The 16,535-nt window shown below is 36.0% G+C and overlaps 3 protein-coding genes across 3 annotated transcripts; 1 reads left to right on the forward strand and 2 right to left on the reverse strand.

The window, feature by feature from the left end:
* The first annotated feature begins 217 nt into the window (after positions 1-217).
* Positions 218-6,293, forward strand: LOC111899026 (copper-transporting ATPase PAA1, chloroplastic). Its single transcript, XM_023894907.3, has 17 exons — positions 218-855; positions 940-993; positions 1,076-1,229; positions 2,515-2,589; positions 2,669-2,946; positions 3,037-3,273; positions 3,366-3,464; positions 3,541-3,690; positions 3,752-3,898; positions 4,020-4,070; positions 4,151-4,323; positions 4,402-4,534; positions 4,618-4,715; positions 4,815-5,055; positions 5,137-5,343; positions 5,422-5,502; positions 5,897-6,293. The coding sequence occupies exons 1-17, from the start codon at positions 424-426 to the stop codon at positions 6,128-6,130; spliced, it is 2,844 nt and encodes a 947-aa protein (XP_023750675.1). The 5' UTR covers positions 218-423; the 3' UTR covers positions 6,131-6,293.
* Positions 6,294-6,840: 547 nt separating this feature from the next.
* On the reverse strand, positions 6,841-8,843 carry LOC111899059 (receptor-like protein kinase FERONIA). Its single transcript, XM_042898273.2, is given in 3 exon segments — positions 6,841-8,083; positions 8,086-8,188; positions 8,191-8,843. Coding segments are annotated over 3 exon segments (1,035 nt in total). The 5' UTR covers positions 8,701-8,843; the 3' UTR covers positions 6,841-7,661.
* A 1,668-nt stretch (positions 8,844-10,511) lies between these two features.
* LOC111899025 (potassium transporter 7) lies at positions 10,512-16,307 on the reverse strand. Its single transcript, XM_023894906.3, has 9 exons — positions 15,803-16,307; positions 13,523-13,751; positions 13,161-13,409; positions 12,925-12,975; positions 12,544-12,804; positions 12,279-12,446; positions 11,928-12,182; positions 11,314-11,836; positions 10,512-11,234 (listed from the first exon to the last, which is right to left on the reverse strand). The coding sequence occupies exons 1-9, from the start codon at positions 16,088-16,090 to the stop codon at positions 10,712-10,714; spliced, it is 2,547 nt and encodes an 848-aa protein (XP_023750674.1). The 5' UTR covers positions 16,091-16,307; the 3' UTR covers positions 10,512-10,711.
* Between the last annotated feature and the right edge of the window lie 228 nt (positions 16,308-16,535).

Here is a 16,535-nt window from a genome sequence, read left to right on the forward strand (position 1 = left end):
ATTTCCTATAAATAAAATATAATTTTCATATTTAATTTTTGTGATGTCTTTCAAACGGAAACCTAACCATCAACAACAAACCGTTTAATCAATGGGAAGTCTTGCTTAACTGCTTCGCTTATGTTTGGATCCAATGAGCGTGGTAGGTAGGTTGTGATATACAGAATTTAAAAAGGACACGTGTAAAACATGGATCAAACTTGTACAATTACCATTACTAGTCTACTACTATATATATTGCATCCAGCCTGTTTGAGATTGCTCTGAATTCAAGGTTCTTATCAATTTGAATAAATTAGTTGCAGCAGATAACGTTGCAGTAATTACTAAATTGCTAGGGTTTTCAAAGACCCTGTGGTAGGTGTGTACAAGAGATGCTCGTTTCTCTTTGATTCTTCCCTCAATCCAACCAACATCGAACCAATGGAGTCAACATTGTCAGCGACTACAGCCACCGCTGTATTCGGTTTATCCAAAACCCTAAATCACTCTGTTACCGGTGCTCAAACGCTCAGAAGTCAGCTCGCACTTTTCCATATTCGACGGACTACAATTGCCACCAAAGCTGAGTTCCGGAGATCATCGAGTAAGTTTGCTTCTGCATACCCGTTGTTTGGCTTGAGGAATGTTGGCGGTGGAGTGCCTTTGTTGAGGTATCGTGTGGAGTGTGTTTCGAGCTCTGCCTCTGCTGGTTCTTTCGCTTCACTTTCCGGCGGTGGGGGAATTGGAGGAGGTGCGCATAGTGAAGGAGGAGGAGGCGGCGGCGGAGGTGGTGATGGTGGGGAGGCTAAAGTGAATCCGATCGTTACTGATGCTTCTGGTGTTTCGTCTGATGTGATCATTCTAGATGTTTTTGTAAGCATTTATTATCCCTTTAGCATTCATTTTGCTTACTGTTGTTATTGATCATGATAATTGATAATGCATCTTCTCTGTCAGGGTATGACCTGTGGAGGGTGTGCTGCAAGTGTAAAAAGAATTTTGGAGAGTCAAGTAAGCATTTTTACTGTTCTACATGCCTTTCATGCTTATGATTTTTTATTTGTGTGCTTAAAAATACTTCATATTTTCACAGCCATTGGTATCTTCTGCAAGTGTGAATCTTACAACAGAGACAGCAATTGTATGGCCTGTATCTGAAGCCAAGGATTCACCAAACTGGCAAAAAGTCTTGGGAGAAGAACTTGCAAAACATTTGACAACTTGTGGATTTAAGTCTAACCTTAGAGGTCAGTATCTTCTTCACTGTAACTTTTAAATTCATTGTGGTATTACATATTTTGTATCCCTTCAGGAATTGGGAATTAGGAATTCGTTCAAAAGTATATGCAGAATTTTATGCTTACAATGATGCTTTATACCTTTCTTGCCTTCTTTTCCCCTTGTTTCTCTTTTGCTTGTTTTTTTGTTTTCCCCTTTTTTGTTTTTGGTCAAGTTTAAGGCTACAGGGATCCATTTGGGCTTGGTTGTCTTACAAGAATCTTTGCATTGTCGTTAGAGTGATCACATTAGTTTCAATGGAAAAAAATGGATTTTTTTCATAGCTAGAACCATTACATTCAAACATTTTAACCCCAATTGACAATTTAATTATATAGTTGAAGTTTTTGACAAATGGTGGGTAACTGGCAGGTGAGGCTGAAACTGAAGGAGTGCCATCTTAATAATGCAAAGGATTCTTGTAAGAGCAACTATTTTCCTGCGTGGTATGTCCTTGTCACCTAGACTTTTTAATATTTTCAATAAGTTTCCTTCATAAGAAAATTTCAAAAATCTATCTTTGAAAAGGTAGTTCAATTTCTGAGTCAATTTTAATTTAGTTTTTCTGTCCATAGGCGAGTCTTGTTTGCAAGGAGGAAAATCTACTGCGGGAGCACCCTTACATTTTGGATGGTTTACTTAGTCAGACTTCCTCATTTTTTTTTTTTTCATTTTAAGTAGTAGAAACTAGAAAATCTCACTTCTTCAAAAGTGTTATTACACATTTGTACCACATGATGATCATTGTTTTATGGTCATCGAATTGTATCACTTTTTCTAGCTTGAAATAAGATATACCAATTACCATTTGTCTCCTTGTGGTGCTACAAAATTTTGATGTTCTCATATATAATGGATCGTATCTTATCTTAGCACTGGTTTTGTTATATTCTTGTTTGGTAAATTGTTAGAGCATTGAATTGAAATGTTTGCTCCAAAATTACAGGAGTGCTCTGCCCAAAATCTAAGGAATTCTCATTCTCCCTCCTTCTGTTTCATACCCTCATGATATTAGCTTCTAATCCTTTAAAGTTAAATCCTAATTAGCATCATTTCTGCATTACATGTTTGTGATTCGTTTCTTTGACAATTACGTTGCGTTTTACTTCCATCAAGCAGACAATTGTATACCTTTTTGGTCTCAACCAAAGCTAAAAGTCTTTTGTAATATGTGATAATGACGATTTTACCCTTGTTATCAATTGATGACATGCAATGGTTCTTTAACTATCCTTTTTTTCCTACTATTTGCAGATTCCAAGAAAGAGAGCGCCTTCCAAGTATTTCAAAAAAAGGTGGAAGAAAAGCGGAAGCAATTAAAAGAAAGTGGTATGTTCTTAGATAGCACCCTCATTATAATTTTTAATCATTTAGGAAATATTTAGATTAAATATTTTTCTTTTTACAGGTAGAGGACTTGCAGTATCTTGGGCTTTATGTGCTGTATGTCTGTTTGGACATGTCTCCCATTTCATTGGAGCCAAAGCTTGGTGGATCCATGCAATGCATTCCACTGGTTTCCACTTATCATTATCTTTATTCACATTACTAGTTCCAGGACGCCAGCTTATAATTGATGGTATGAAAAGTCTCATGAGGGGCACTCCAAACATGAACACATTAGTCGGTCTAGGGGCAATCTCGTCATTTACCGTTAGCACATTCGCAGCTTTAATACCCAAACTGGTAATCACTATCATCTGTTGAAAAAAATCTCAAGTCTTGACCTTTCTTGAAAGCATGAATCTTGATTTATTTTTATTTTTTTTTGTATAGGGTTGGAAAGTGTTTTTTGAAGAACCGATTATGTTGATAGCATTTGTTTTATTGGGAAGGAATCTTGAACAAAGAGCTAAGATTAAGGCAACTAGTGATATGACAGGGCTTCTTAGTGTTCTTCCACCAAAAGCTCGTCTTTTAGTGGATGGTGATGATGTTGAAAAGTCAACCTCAACAGTCGATGTTCCTTGTGACAGTCTTTCTGTTGGAGATAAAATTGTTGTGCTACCTGGAGTAAGTAAAAAAAGTTATTAATTTCTTTAATATAAAATACTTTAATTCATTTACAAAATCTTATGTTTATTATTATTATTATTATTATTCAGGATCGTGTTCCTGCTGATGGTATAGTGACAGCTGGCAGAAGCACAGTGGACGAGTCAAGTTTCACTGGGGAGCCACTCCCTGTAACTAAGCTTCCAGGGGTAATGATAGATGGTTTCATCCTCAAAGAATATATAATAATAATAATAGTGATTTTGATTTGATGTGTGTTTTTAGGCTGAAGTGTCAGCAGGAAGTATAAACCTTAATGGAGCACTAACAGTTGAAGTAAAAAGGCCTGGAGGTGAGACATTCATGGGTGACATTGTTAGATTGGTGGAAGAAGCTCAGAGTAGAGAAGCTCCTGTTCAACGTCTTGCTGACAAGGTCATTATCGTAATTTTCATTTCTTTTTATCATATTCATAAATAACAATCTCTATTAATAGGTTGCTGGACACTTTACTTATGGTGTAATGGCAATCTCTGCTGCAACATTTATGTTCTGGAGCACTTTTGGTGCGCGTATTTTACCAGCCACTCTTCACCATGGAAGTGCCATGTCATTAGCTTTGCAGCTCTCTTGTAGTGTTTTGGTATTTATTATTATCCTTCTATTAATTTAAAAATAAAAATTTGCTTTGTTTTAATTCTATAATAATCATCTAATGGAAGTCCAACTCCAACTTAACTTGTCTTGTTTGTAACTGTATGCAGGTTATTGCTTGTCCATGTGCTTTGGGTTTAGCAACACCAACAGCTGTGCTGGTAAACCCTTTTGTCCAATGTATTTCCTTTCTTTTTGTTAAAAGACCCAAATGCCCTCGATATTTATAAATATTGTGTAGGTGGGAACTTCACTTGGTGCTACAAGAGGATTACTTTTACGTGGTGGAAGTATTTTAGAAAAATTCTCTCAAGTCAACACAATTGTTTTTGACAAAACAGGGACATTAACAATCGGTAAACCCGTTGTCACAAAAATACTTACAAAAACACCCCAAGAATATTCCGAATTACAGTTAAGTTCTAATCTTTTAGCTTCTGTGTCTAAATTATAATTTTATAGTTAAGTTCAATATAAACAACTATAATGCAGGCTAAGTTCAACAGAAACATGGTCTGAAAACGAAGTTCTGAAGTTAGCTGCTGCTGTTGAATCTAATACAATACATCCAATTGGAAAAGCTATTCGGGAAGCTGCTAAGGTTGCTAAATGTCCCAATGTAAAGGTACCTTATAAAAATTACTTTTTCGCCCTTACTGAAATCAAATCACTATTTTTTTTTTTAATAAATATGTTAATGGTATGCAGGCTGATGATGGAACTTATATGGAGGAACCTGGTTCTGGTGCAGTAGCTTCAATTGGGAAGAAGATAGTTTCTGTTGGAACATTGGAATGGGTTAGAAGGTATAATAATAAGAAAAGAAAAAAAAAAAAAAAGGAAATATTATGGTGTAAATAATAGGAAGAAATGATGAAAGTAGGTTGCTATTTGTGATATGACAGGCATGGAGTTGATGAAAACCCATTTGTGGAAACGGAAGAGTTCAAAAACCAATCAGTGGTGTATGTAGGAATAGATGGTGTTCTTGCAGGTCTTATTTATGTTGAAGATCAAATCAGAGAAGATGCTGCACATGTTATTCAATCTTTGACCAGTCAAGGCATCAATGTATACTTACTTTCTGGTGATAAAAAAAGTTCAGCTCAATATGTCGCATCAGTAGTCGGAATCCCTAAACAACAGGTAATAATACAACAATAATAATAACACAACAATTTTTAATCAATTTAAAAAAAAATCATGATAATATTATTTCATGAATAGGTGTTGTATGGAGTTAAACCGGATGAGAAAAGTAAGTTTATAAGCCGGCTCCAGAAGGACAATCGGAATGTTGTTTCCATGGTTGGGGACGGAATCAATGATGCCGCCGCGTTGGCGGAATCACATGTCGGAGTTGCCATAGGTGGTGGTGTCGGGGCTGCTAGTGAGGTCGCCTCGATTGTGCTCATGGGTAACAAAATATCACAGGTAAAGGTTTTTTTTCACTTTTGTTGGTAAAAAATAGCATAGCATGGCAAATGACGTAAATGCCCCTTAATTTTGCAGTTGATTGATGCATTGGAGCTTAGTAGACAAACGATGAAGACTGTGAAGCAAAATCTTTGGTGGGCTTTTGGGTACAATATTGTAAGTTATATAGTTTATTCATTGCAAATCTCTCCCTCCTTTTTTCTTTTTTCCTTGATATTCAAACTAAATACCCGGAATTATATTTTGACTGTAAGAAAAGAGTAGTTTACTTTTTTGGTCTTTGGCTATAGCTGATTTTTCTACTTTGGACCCAAAAAGTTTCCTTTTGCAATATTGGTCCTTATTTGAGGTTTTTGTAACGTTTTGGTTCATGTTCAAAGTAAAATGACTATATATTTGGGAGCAAAATTGCAAAAACCAGCTATCTCAGGGACCAGAAACGTAAATTACTCGTTAAAAAAGTATAATGGTTTATTTTAATCACTGCAAAAGATAAAATGTGAAAAGTAGTATTTGGCCCTAATATGATGATTATGAACTTTTTATTTAGGTTGGGATTCCAATTGCTGCGGGAACTTTGTTGCCATTGACAGGGGTGATGCTTACTCCCTCAATTGCTGGGGCCCTCATGGGTTTGAGCTCAATCGGTGTCATGACTAATTCATTGCTTCTTAGGTTAAGATTTACTTCACAATCACAATCACAACAAAACAAAATTATTGGAGCTTCACCTTATGTGGTTCAACATGACATCGAAGCACCAAAACCAAAAACCCTCACGTAGATTTTTTTTGTTCTTATGATTATCATGTTCAAACACGGTATGTCATACAATACACTATGTGAGGCTACATTTGTTTGGACCTTTGGATCATCATGTTCCAAAAGATGTCATATAAAACACTATGTGAAGCTACATTTGTTATCATATGAACTTTTTAGGGTTATTTTCGACGATGAAAGATGAAGAAGGGATTTATGTGCTTCACAAAATGTCTCACCTTGTGCAAATACAATTAGAATCATGTTGGTAGTATGCATTTGTGTTGAAACGTCTACATGAGAATTGGCCAAAAATGCAATGTTTAAATGGGAAGAATGAGCCTTGCCTTTTTGGTTTTGGAATTTGTAATTCAAAAGGATTAGGAAGGAGTGTAGGTTAAGTATGAGTAGAGAAGTAGTCATTGTTGGGAAAATGGTCATAAAGATCCCTAACAACCCTTTCAATTACAATAACAGAAAAATCATAAGAACACAAAACATGAGGAAACTTTAAAATCAGAAAAAATCACAGCCTTGGAGAGAAGAGAGAAATATCTATTATACGATAAATTATTACAATCACATAGACTAATCTTTTAAGCCTCTCAAAAAACAAACATCATCTTTCAAAGTGTTAACAAACAATTTCTACATTTTAAAATAAGATAAAAAAAGAAAAAACAAACACTTCAATGTATTTTGGTGGAGTACTTTAAAACCAAAGTCTTGGACTTCTTTTATAAGTTTGGAACCCATCCAAAAATGTAGGATGGAGACACTAAGACATGGCTACTAGATGGAATTCAAATTGTTGAATTTTAAAAGTTTTTTTTGTGATAATTCCTTGATATTCTTGCAGACCAAGGTTAAGTCGTCTCAATTTCTATAGAGTAGTGGCGAGTACTCCATCTTTTATGCAATATGTTAATTGTTTTAAAAGAAGTATCAACTTTTTTATTGGCTATTTGGATAGTCACTTAGTGGAAATTTGTCAGAAAAGTTCTAATATTTTCAAAAAAGTTTTACTTTAGTCCAAAAAAAAATATGAACAGAAAAGTCTCGATTATTTGATTTTACACGATAATATGTCATTTCCTGTTAAAAGAAAAAAAAATGTGAATTTGAGTCAAAATGAAATAATTGGGACTTTTATGTTAAAAAAAAATTGGGAATAAAATGAAACTTTTTTAAAAATATTAGGATTTTTCTGACAATTTCTTGTCGCTTAGTTCTCGATCAAATTTATTTAATGGTAATGAATTACGAGATGACATGTTTTCTTATATGATTAGCCACGAAAGAAAATTAATTAAAAAAAGATTTTTACAGAGACGTGGGCCCTGGGCGGTCACCCAGGTTGCCCACCATTTGGACCGGCCCTGGGTGGCTGATGCACAAAGACAATTTCTTGTAAATGACCGTGAAGAAAGACATTATTCATGTCAACCTTGTGAATCTAGGGGTGAGTATAGGCGGATACCCTGCCAAAATCTTCCAGGACCAAAGGAGATTGACTTTGAGGTATTTTGATTTGTATTCTTCCTATTGCAGCATCAAGTTGAATCAAAGCAGATTGTACCTTTGAAAATAGATCTTAGCTTCTTAATGATTCCCTCTTCATCAATAACAGAATTGTCCCTTTTGCTTTTTAATTCTTGTGAAAGAATAGACTTGAGCTTCATGACAACCTCCGTCATGGTAGGGTGGTTTTTCGGTTGCGTGTGCAAACAATGGCCTGCTAAGCTTGCAAACTCCTTCAAGCACTTTTTGGAGATTTGCCCCATCAGTCTCGGATCAATAATACGATCGAGTTTTCCCTTTCCCTTTCCCTGTTTGATTTGCTCTTGAGCCCAACCTGCTAAACTCCATTGCTCTTCATCATCAAGGCTTCTGTCCACCGCTTTTCTCCCTGACAAAACTTGAAACAGCACAACCCCAAACGCGTAAACATCAGATTCTCTCGTCAATTTTCCATATACCCAAATGTCCCTTTCGCAGCGGTGCTCACGTGAGTTCGATCTATTGAACAAGTTTTAGCCAATCCAAAGTCGGAAATCTTAGCATTAAAGTTTGCATCTAATACAATAAAATATTGGATGACTTCACATCCCTGTGTATGACTCCAGTTGATGTAACCCAGTGAAGGTAGTCTAAACCCTTAGCTGCTTCTATGCATATCTCAAGTCGTTGTAACCAGGATAAACAACAATCAGGTTTGCGAAGATGATCTTCAAGTGTCCCATTCGGCATCAACTCATAAACCAGGATCATCTCTTTTTCTTCATTGCAGTAACCAATTAGGGATACGAGGCTACCATGGCTGAGCTTAGAAAGGACTGCAACTTCTGCTTCGAACTCATGGGCTCCTTGGGTGGACGTGGCATCCAATCGTTTAATTGCAACTTCACCTTCTGACAAGTTATTGGTGGAAGATTTATACACCTTGCCGAATCCTCCACGACCAATAACTAAAGTCTCGTCGAAGTTGTTGGTTGCCGATTGAATCTCTGCGAGAGTAAAAAGTTGACATCTTGACCATAGAATCTGGTCAACGTAGTCACCAAACGCATCAACATAAATATTAAACACCATCGCAGGACCTTTGATTCGAGCTTCAGTGAATGGATGATATCGTCTGCTTCTCGTGTTGTGTCTACTTATTCCTTACTAAACTCCTCCAAAATAATTTAAATTACAGGCTTCGTGAAAAGCCGATCAATAAGGACTTTTTTCAAAAAAATCCCAAACACGCTCTAAACACCATTTTTTCTCTTTTTTAACACTATCCATGAGTCATCTAGAAAGTCTCTATTCCTAGTCTTTTTTAATAATATATTTAAAAATATATTAAAATAACAAAAATATATTAATAATTGAATAAGATTTTTATTACTAAATTTTTTAAAAATATTATATTTCATTAGTAAATTAAAATTTCAAGACTAAAATAGAAGAGCTGAAGAGAACCTTAAATCTAAAACATCAAATAAAAAATTGTAGGGGACATTGGGAGTATCAAGAAGTAAGATCTTCATCCATTGTTGAAACTTGACTACCATAATTTTTTTTTAGTAATTTTATGTTTAAGGCCCCGTTTGATACGCATCTTTCTAGGTCCAAACAAATCTTTCTGGCTGAATGGACCGGAAAGACTGTTTGATTTGTACAAAAGAAAGAGTCTTTCCCGGTAAGATATGTCGTTCCCAGAAAGCCCCAAAATCATATCTTTTTGGTTGATTGGGCTGGAAATATAAACCAAACCCGCCTCTTTCTTTCTTTATTGGATTATTAATTTTTTTAAATAACTTTGTTTAAATTTATTTTTTATTGAATTATTACTTTTTTTTCATCATTCAACACAGTCAATCAGATGTACAATCAAACAGCATGGTTTCTTTCCCAGTCAGAAAACTTTCCCAGACAGCACTTTTCGAGACAGAAACTTTCAAACGGGACCTAAATCTTATCTCGGATGTAAACCAAAAAACCATGTTATTTATATAAATATCACCAACTTGTGACCGTGAGCATACTTCTAACACACATTTCCTCTCCCACTCCCATCAGCACACCCTCCTATCCCACACCACATGAGCATCACATCAATTTTTCTCTCTTACCACTGCATCATACACCAATCCAACACCTATCCCTCAACCATGGAAATGGCCTCCCTCCAATCCCACACCTTTCTTATTAAAAAAGTGTGGAAACAGTGAAGCACCCAAAAGGCCAAAACTCTCACCTATATTAAGACTTACATCACAATCACAACAAAAGAAAATCAATGGAGCTTCTTTATCATCTTATGTTCAAGAAGACATTGAAGCACCCAAATGGCCAAAACCCTCACCTAGATTATTCTGTATTATTATTATTCAACACCGTTGATTTTATTAGTTTTTGGACGGTTGGATTGCAATATGTTCAAACACAGATGTCTCATGTTTTTAGGTTTTTTTTTTGAGATAGTGTTGTGGGCCATATAAAGTATTTAAACATTTATTGAATATGTTGAGTCTTAAAATGGTAAACGAAAAGTGAAATGACTTACTAATACATCCTTAATTACAATTGATGATGATGATGATGATAGTAGTATTAAGTGAATTACATCTCAAAATTTGATGATGGTCAGAACTAGGATTCATATGGCTTTGAGGGGAAGTGTTTATAGAGGAATAAATGCTCCATATCATATTTTGGTGATAAACCAAGTCGTGGGTCTTTCTGTGTAAAGGGGTGAGACTAGACGTGTACAACATAAGACTGCAATTCATTTCAAAGGAATCCAACAAACAAAAACCAATTATTCCTATTATGCCCTTATGCTTTAAAAATTAGAAGCAAATACGTATAACTTGAGTAGAGTAGTAATAAGCAAAATGTATAAAAAAAATCCATAATTAATTCGGACACTATATTCATCATTCATGATTCATGTGTATATGCCCATCAATAATAAAAATAACTACAACTCCCCAAAAGATCAAAATCGGCACAAACAAGCGTGCCAAACAAACACTAATAATAATAATAATAAATAATAATAATAACAAGTGAAGCAACTTATTTTCTGACGAAAATACCCAAAGTCAACAAGTCAAACCATATAAGTCATGGCGACCTGAATCAAGTGCGTATGCGGCACACTCAAAGTCGCAATACCCCTCCTGCAATTCTTCCTCATAAACGCGTAAAAATAATTAATAACCAACTTCTTAATAAACCAAGATTCCTTTTTTGCCCTTATGTCCCCATGTCCCATAAGGTAAACCACCCCCGACTCCTTGGCCTTATGCAAAAACGCCAACTCATTCTCTAAACTTAGTTCCGGATCCGTGTGCCCACTTGCCTCCGAAGTTGTTGCTTCCATCGGTGGTGGTTGTTGGGGGAGGTGGTACTGGTTAATTACGTTTCCGCCCTCCGGGACACCGAAATACACACTACCGTTGGGGCCCACAAGTACCCTCGACGGGTCATTTTCAAAATCAGAATCGTCATCGTCCCCATCGCTTTCTAACTGTCTTTCTTGTGCTTCGCGCCTTATGAACTTTTCTAAACTTTCGATTAAAAGTTGCTCGAATATTTGGTGGTTTTCTTTTCTTACGTCTTTGTATCCATACCTGTCAAATTTTACCCAATTATAGCATCCTACTTTGAAAAATATTGTAAGTTTTTTTTTTAATATTTTGAAAAGTCTACCTGGCAATACAGCGAAAGATATGGTAGCCTTTAGAGCAAACTCTTCGAAAGAGAAAGCGTTCATTCTGAGGGACAACAGGAACAGGAACATATTTTATACACACAAAAATAATCATGGAATGGACAGCTGGAAGGGTGGTTAAAAAATGTCCGAAAATGGCAGGAACGCCCTTCACAAGTTCGTTATAAAGCAGCCCAATGCCAGGTGTCCTGACAGTTCCAAGGTTGCATCCCAGCTGGCGTAACACATCCATTGACATTTTTTTCTTCACCTCTGTTTCGTATTTCAGCTTGCTCCCGTAGTTCCAGATGCACATGATGAGGAACACGACTATCGAGAACAGCAGAATGATCCAGCTTCCGTCCCCGATTCCACTCAGGACAGAGGAAAGGAATAGCAATTCCATTCCGAGGAAGAAGAAGGAGAATATGATGACAGTGATTATGTTGATTTGCCATATCAGGAGCATTACTAAGGTTACTAAGAAGGTAGTCATCATCATCACTCCAATCTCAGCAATACCTAACAGTAATATGATTAATTAATTAAGTGGTTTAGGAGTTGAAGTTGAAGGGCATTTATGTCTTTTTTTTAAAAGAAGTAGTAGTGGTACCGTATGCATTCCCGATCTCATTGGTGCTTGCAATACAGCAAACAAGAAGTACAGCAGAGGCCATGAGAAACCAGTTGATGACAGGGATATAAATCTGACCCATAAACTTGCGAGAAGTATGAACGATTTTAAGCCTGGGAAAGCAACCAATGGCTGATGATTGTTTGATACAAGAGAAAGTTGCTGTTGTCATTGTTCTACTTGCAATCAATGCAGCAAAATTAGCAATCAGAAACACCCACCAAAAACCTCCATCTGCACACACACACACACACCATATAGCAGAATTAGACATTTGGTTTGGATGGAATCTTTTAAAGAAATTGTTCCTTCCAAAATGTAAAATCTCACCAGGAATTGAAGAAAAGAAAGCCTGTTGTGGGTCCCCATAATTATCCATCAGATATGCAGCTTGACCCATGTAGCCCAACATAAGGCACGGAAGTACAAGAAATACAAAAGTAATTTGTATTGTTCTCACTGGAAAATAACAAAGATCTGCAAACATCGCTTCTGAACCTATATATACAATAGAAAGAAAAAACCATTTAGAATATTATTAAAAAACAATGTACTTTTACTACTTAAAAGTTTGGAAATGAAGATAAAGATTTACCAGTTGCACAAAGAAGGCATCCACCCAAAGAGTACCAAGCTTTAGTTGGGTTCCTTTTGAAATAATAATAGATGTGAATGGGATTAAATGCCTTGACAACACTGCTATCATGTTTCACAAGATTGTAGATACCAATGCCACCAAGAGAGCAGAACCATATAAATAAAGCAGGCCCAATAACAAGCCCAACTTTACTTGTTCCATATTTTTGTACACTGAATAAGATAATAAGATACGCAACCGAAATCATCACCACATGATCTGCAACAAATAAATAAATAAATAAAGAAATTTTTTTAAAAGAATAAAGTGACTTTCTATTTAAAAAAAGAAATCAGCAATAAGGACACTAGCACAAAATTACATGTAGGATCATGTCACCTTGCTCAACTGCAGGAAATGCAACTTTTAAACCACGAACAGCAGATATTACTGCATCAAAGAAATTATAACTTATAAGTGAGTGCTAGCATTAGGAAAAGGACCAAATGCAAGAAACAGCAACTTACTTCCATTTAAATCAAACTTTTCAATTTCAACAATAAAAAGAATTGATCTTGATGTTATTCAAGGTTTTTTAAATCAAACTTTTTAATGGAGAGCAAAGAAAAAAGTACCTGACATTGCAGGTGTAACAACCCCATCAGCAATGACCATGGAGGTGCCAGCAAGGACCAACACTAAAACAAGCTTTTTCATTGTCAATGAATTCTCAAGATGCTCTTTTATTTTCAATGATCTTTCAAGTTCTGCAGATGGCACCTTCAATCTGAAGCTTGATATACGTGTATCAGAAGTAAGCTGATTTGGTAGAAGACTGATCTTAGCATGCCTACATATAAGTGAATATAAAGCAAATGTCCCACCTGCAACATGTAGTCATATACAAATAAAATGGCAATCAACATTATTTATAGATATATTACAAGGAACTTGTAGTATTAAAATATGGAATATCAGATATCTTAACAACAGTTACCTTCACCATCATCGTTTGCCAGAAGAACAATGAGAATGTACTTGATGAGTGGGATCAAAATCAATGTATATAAAACAAGAGATAGAGCCCCAATGATATCTGCATTTGTTTCTATTGGAGCCCTGCTGAACATCACACTAAAGGTATAGAGTGGACTTGTTCCAACATCCCCAAAAACAACACCAAGTGTCTGAAAAACCAGGAAAATACTCTTTCCAAGACTAGCATCCTGCAAAAGTACACTTCAAGCTTTACAAATAATCACATGTTGTATGAACACATGATACAATCAAATTAGAAATGGAAAACTTTATTCTTCAGGGATATGGTACACATTCATGGATTCCATACACCTTCATATGAATCATACGGGGATTCAGAACTCATAAGAGCTACTTTTGGAAGACATAGTGGAAGATAGGAAGATATTAGGAAATGTTGAGTTTGCATTCATCAAGACTCCCGATTATTCAACTAGAAAAACTCCATTTGAAATCTATTATGGTGTTAATTCTCTCACTCCCGTTGATTTGGCTCTTTTTGTGTTAAGCATAAAACTGGCATTGAAACAAAGACTAAGGCAAAGGAAATCAAAAGCTCCATGAGCAAGTCAAAGCAAGAATTGGGAAGCCAAATGAGACGTATAAGGCCAAGGCAAACAAGAACCGGAAGTAGTCTATATCTACACCACATGATCGAATATGAATTCACTCAATGGAGAGGATTTTGTCCCATAGAAAGAACAAGATGATGCCAAAGGTGGAGGGTCCTTCTACAATGTAACAATGCTTTTGTGACAATGCTCACCTCACATAGTAGACCTTCAGAGTTCTTTGTTTCTATCACCTTCAGTATTGGAGATCTCATGTCTTACCTAGAGGATGACTACTTTGAGGACTTGATGTCAAATCACTATTTAGAGGGGGAGGATGATGTGGGAGTATACAAAGGCCAAGCACCCAATAATAACAAAAGAAACTGAGCCAAGCAATGGTTGTGATCACATGAAAGCTTTTGGATGATTCTATTTACCACAAAGAATCCACCCTACAACAATAGATGGCTATACACATTCAACACACATCCTTAAGTGTCTAACATTTTTGTTTTTGGTGAACTAACTGAGTTATGCAATGTGATTTGTCTCAATTCTCAGCTAATTGTTGCCACAAAGATACATAAGGGTGCCAAAATCACTCTGTCAGCAAAAGAGTTGTATTGTGTGTGCTCTCAGTTTATTGGTTGAGCTTTTAGTGTTCATTTCCATTCCTGTAGTTCCAGATTTTGCTTTATTTTTGTCTAGAGGTTTTCAAGTCCTATCCCTGCATAAGTGGCCTAGCACTAAGAACATGAGAATCCATAAGAGGCCTCATTTGGACATTGTGACTTAGCCATGGGACCACCCAGAACCCTTGCATAAAGAAATCTTCATCCTACTCTAAAGATGTTTCATCTTGGTGGTGTAGATGTCCCCTTTCCTCTTAATCATGAATTTGTGATGGATTCTTTTTCCTTTACAGATTATAGTTGTGGGTACTTCACTAATTATTTTGCTTATAATATCTTATAAGTAACTTCTGTGTTTGCTGTCCAACAACCCAGCTTTCTTTTCTGTTCATCTCATGAGATATGATCAGTAACTTCCTTGTTTTCTGCCAGCAACATTGCTTTCTGTCCATCTTATACTTTCACATCACATCTCTACAAAAGGTAGTGCTGCAAATTCAGACTCAGCTAAATCCTTATCTCAAAGTGTTTGTCATAATCTAAAGAAAAACATGGAGAGAATAATCGCAACCACATATGGAAGTTTCCAAAAATTGCTAGAGCTAAATTAATACTACAAAAGGAAGTGGAGCGAATTCAGACTCAAATAATTCCTTATCTCAGAGTGTTTGTCGTAATCCAAGATAAAATGGAAAGAATAATCGCAACCACATAGAGTAATTTCAAATAACTGCTAAAGCTAAATCCATACTAGAATATTGTTTCCCTAGGTTATTCTAGATGTTCAATCCCTTTAGAAGCCCCGTTCAGAGCTTAAAAAACGTTTAGTAGGAGGATGATAGCTTGAACAGTGAAGTGCAACTTGAAGTTATGTATATTCTTAGTACCAAAGGTTGCGATTTCTAACATTTAACATCTAGTTAAGACAGTTTACCAATTTCTTCTCGAAATGAGAAGAATTTATATCCATCGTGGAGTTAGAATGTACTAATTTGGGTCAGTTAGAACGGCTAAAATCAATGGAGCTACTGACAGAAGATCGAGACAGCGTACCTCGTATTCACTCCTATGAGCGCCAGGGACCTCAAGGGCTTCGACGCCAAACGAATCAATCCTTGGCCCAGTCCGAATCAACTTCTGGTATAAACTATCTTCATCCTCCGAATCCATGTCATTTTGCAACGTAAAATCATCCCCGTCATCATCACCATTGTCCTCGTAATCGATCTCTGAATTCTCTTCGTCTTGAAACACCCATCGATGAGATTCCATTGAATCCATGGAACTTAACCCTCCGTTTCCCTTACTTGTACTCCCCCTGTCCGATCCGTCTTCCGCCATTTTTAAGCCTTCTTTTTCCGTTTCGCACTATCCAATCAACGATTATGCTCCAACTGTTGTTGATGCTCCATTTGGTGTAAAATTTTGTTGTGGAGAAATCGATCAAATCGAAACCCTAAAAAGAGATGTGAAAGAGAGTGAGATTTGTGAAGAAGGAAGTGGTGGTTGTTTCTCTTTCTGTAGCGGTTTTTTCCTTTCGTTCAATTCGCGAATTCGGCTGAAAGTGCCCATTTTTAATGTAGTGTTACGTAAAAATTAAATATCATAAAAATATTTTTTGAATAAAATAATGTTAGTTATGTATAACAATTACTATAATATTCTTTGAATGATATTTCAAATTAATATTATAAACTTTGAAAGGTATACTAATAAGTTCAATACAATTAATTTAACATGTATATTTATCTATAGTATGGTTATTAAATCAAGAGGTTCAAGCTAA

The sequence above is a fragment of the Lactuca sativa genome, chromosome 9 (assembly GCF_002870075.4).
Source record: "Lactuca sativa cultivar Salinas chromosome 9, Lsat_Salinas_v11, whole genome shotgun sequence".
Taxonomy (NCBI): Eukaryota; Viridiplantae; Streptophyta; class Magnoliopsida; order Asterales; family Asteraceae; genus Lactuca; species Lactuca sativa.

Bases quoted from the DNA above. Each gene is read 5' to 3' on its own strand.
- LOC111899026 (XM_023894907.3), top strand. From the start codon at position 424: ATGGAGTCAACATTGTCAGCGACTACAGCCACCGCTGTATTCGGTTTA. The intron at 856-939 runs GTAAGCATTTAT...CTTCTCTGTCAG, and splicing joins TGATCATTCTAGATGTTTTT to GGTATGACCTGTGGAGGGTG. The intron at 994-1,075 runs GTAAGCATTTTT...ATATTTTCACAG, and splicing joins AAAGAATTTTGGAGAGTCAA to CCATTGGTATCTTCTGCAAG.
- LOC111899025 (XM_023894906.3), bottom strand. From the start codon at position 16,090: ATGGCGGAAGACGGATCGGACAGGGGGAGTACAAGTAAGGGAAACGGA. The intron at 13,752-15,802 runs GTACGCTGTCTC...GTACTTTTGCAG, and splicing joins CTCATAGGAGTGAATACGAG to GATGCTAGTCTTGGAAAGAG. The intron at 11,235-11,313 runs GTAGACTTTTCA...AAAATTTGACAG, and splicing joins ATCTTTCGCTGTATTGCCAG to GTATGGATACAAAGACGTAA.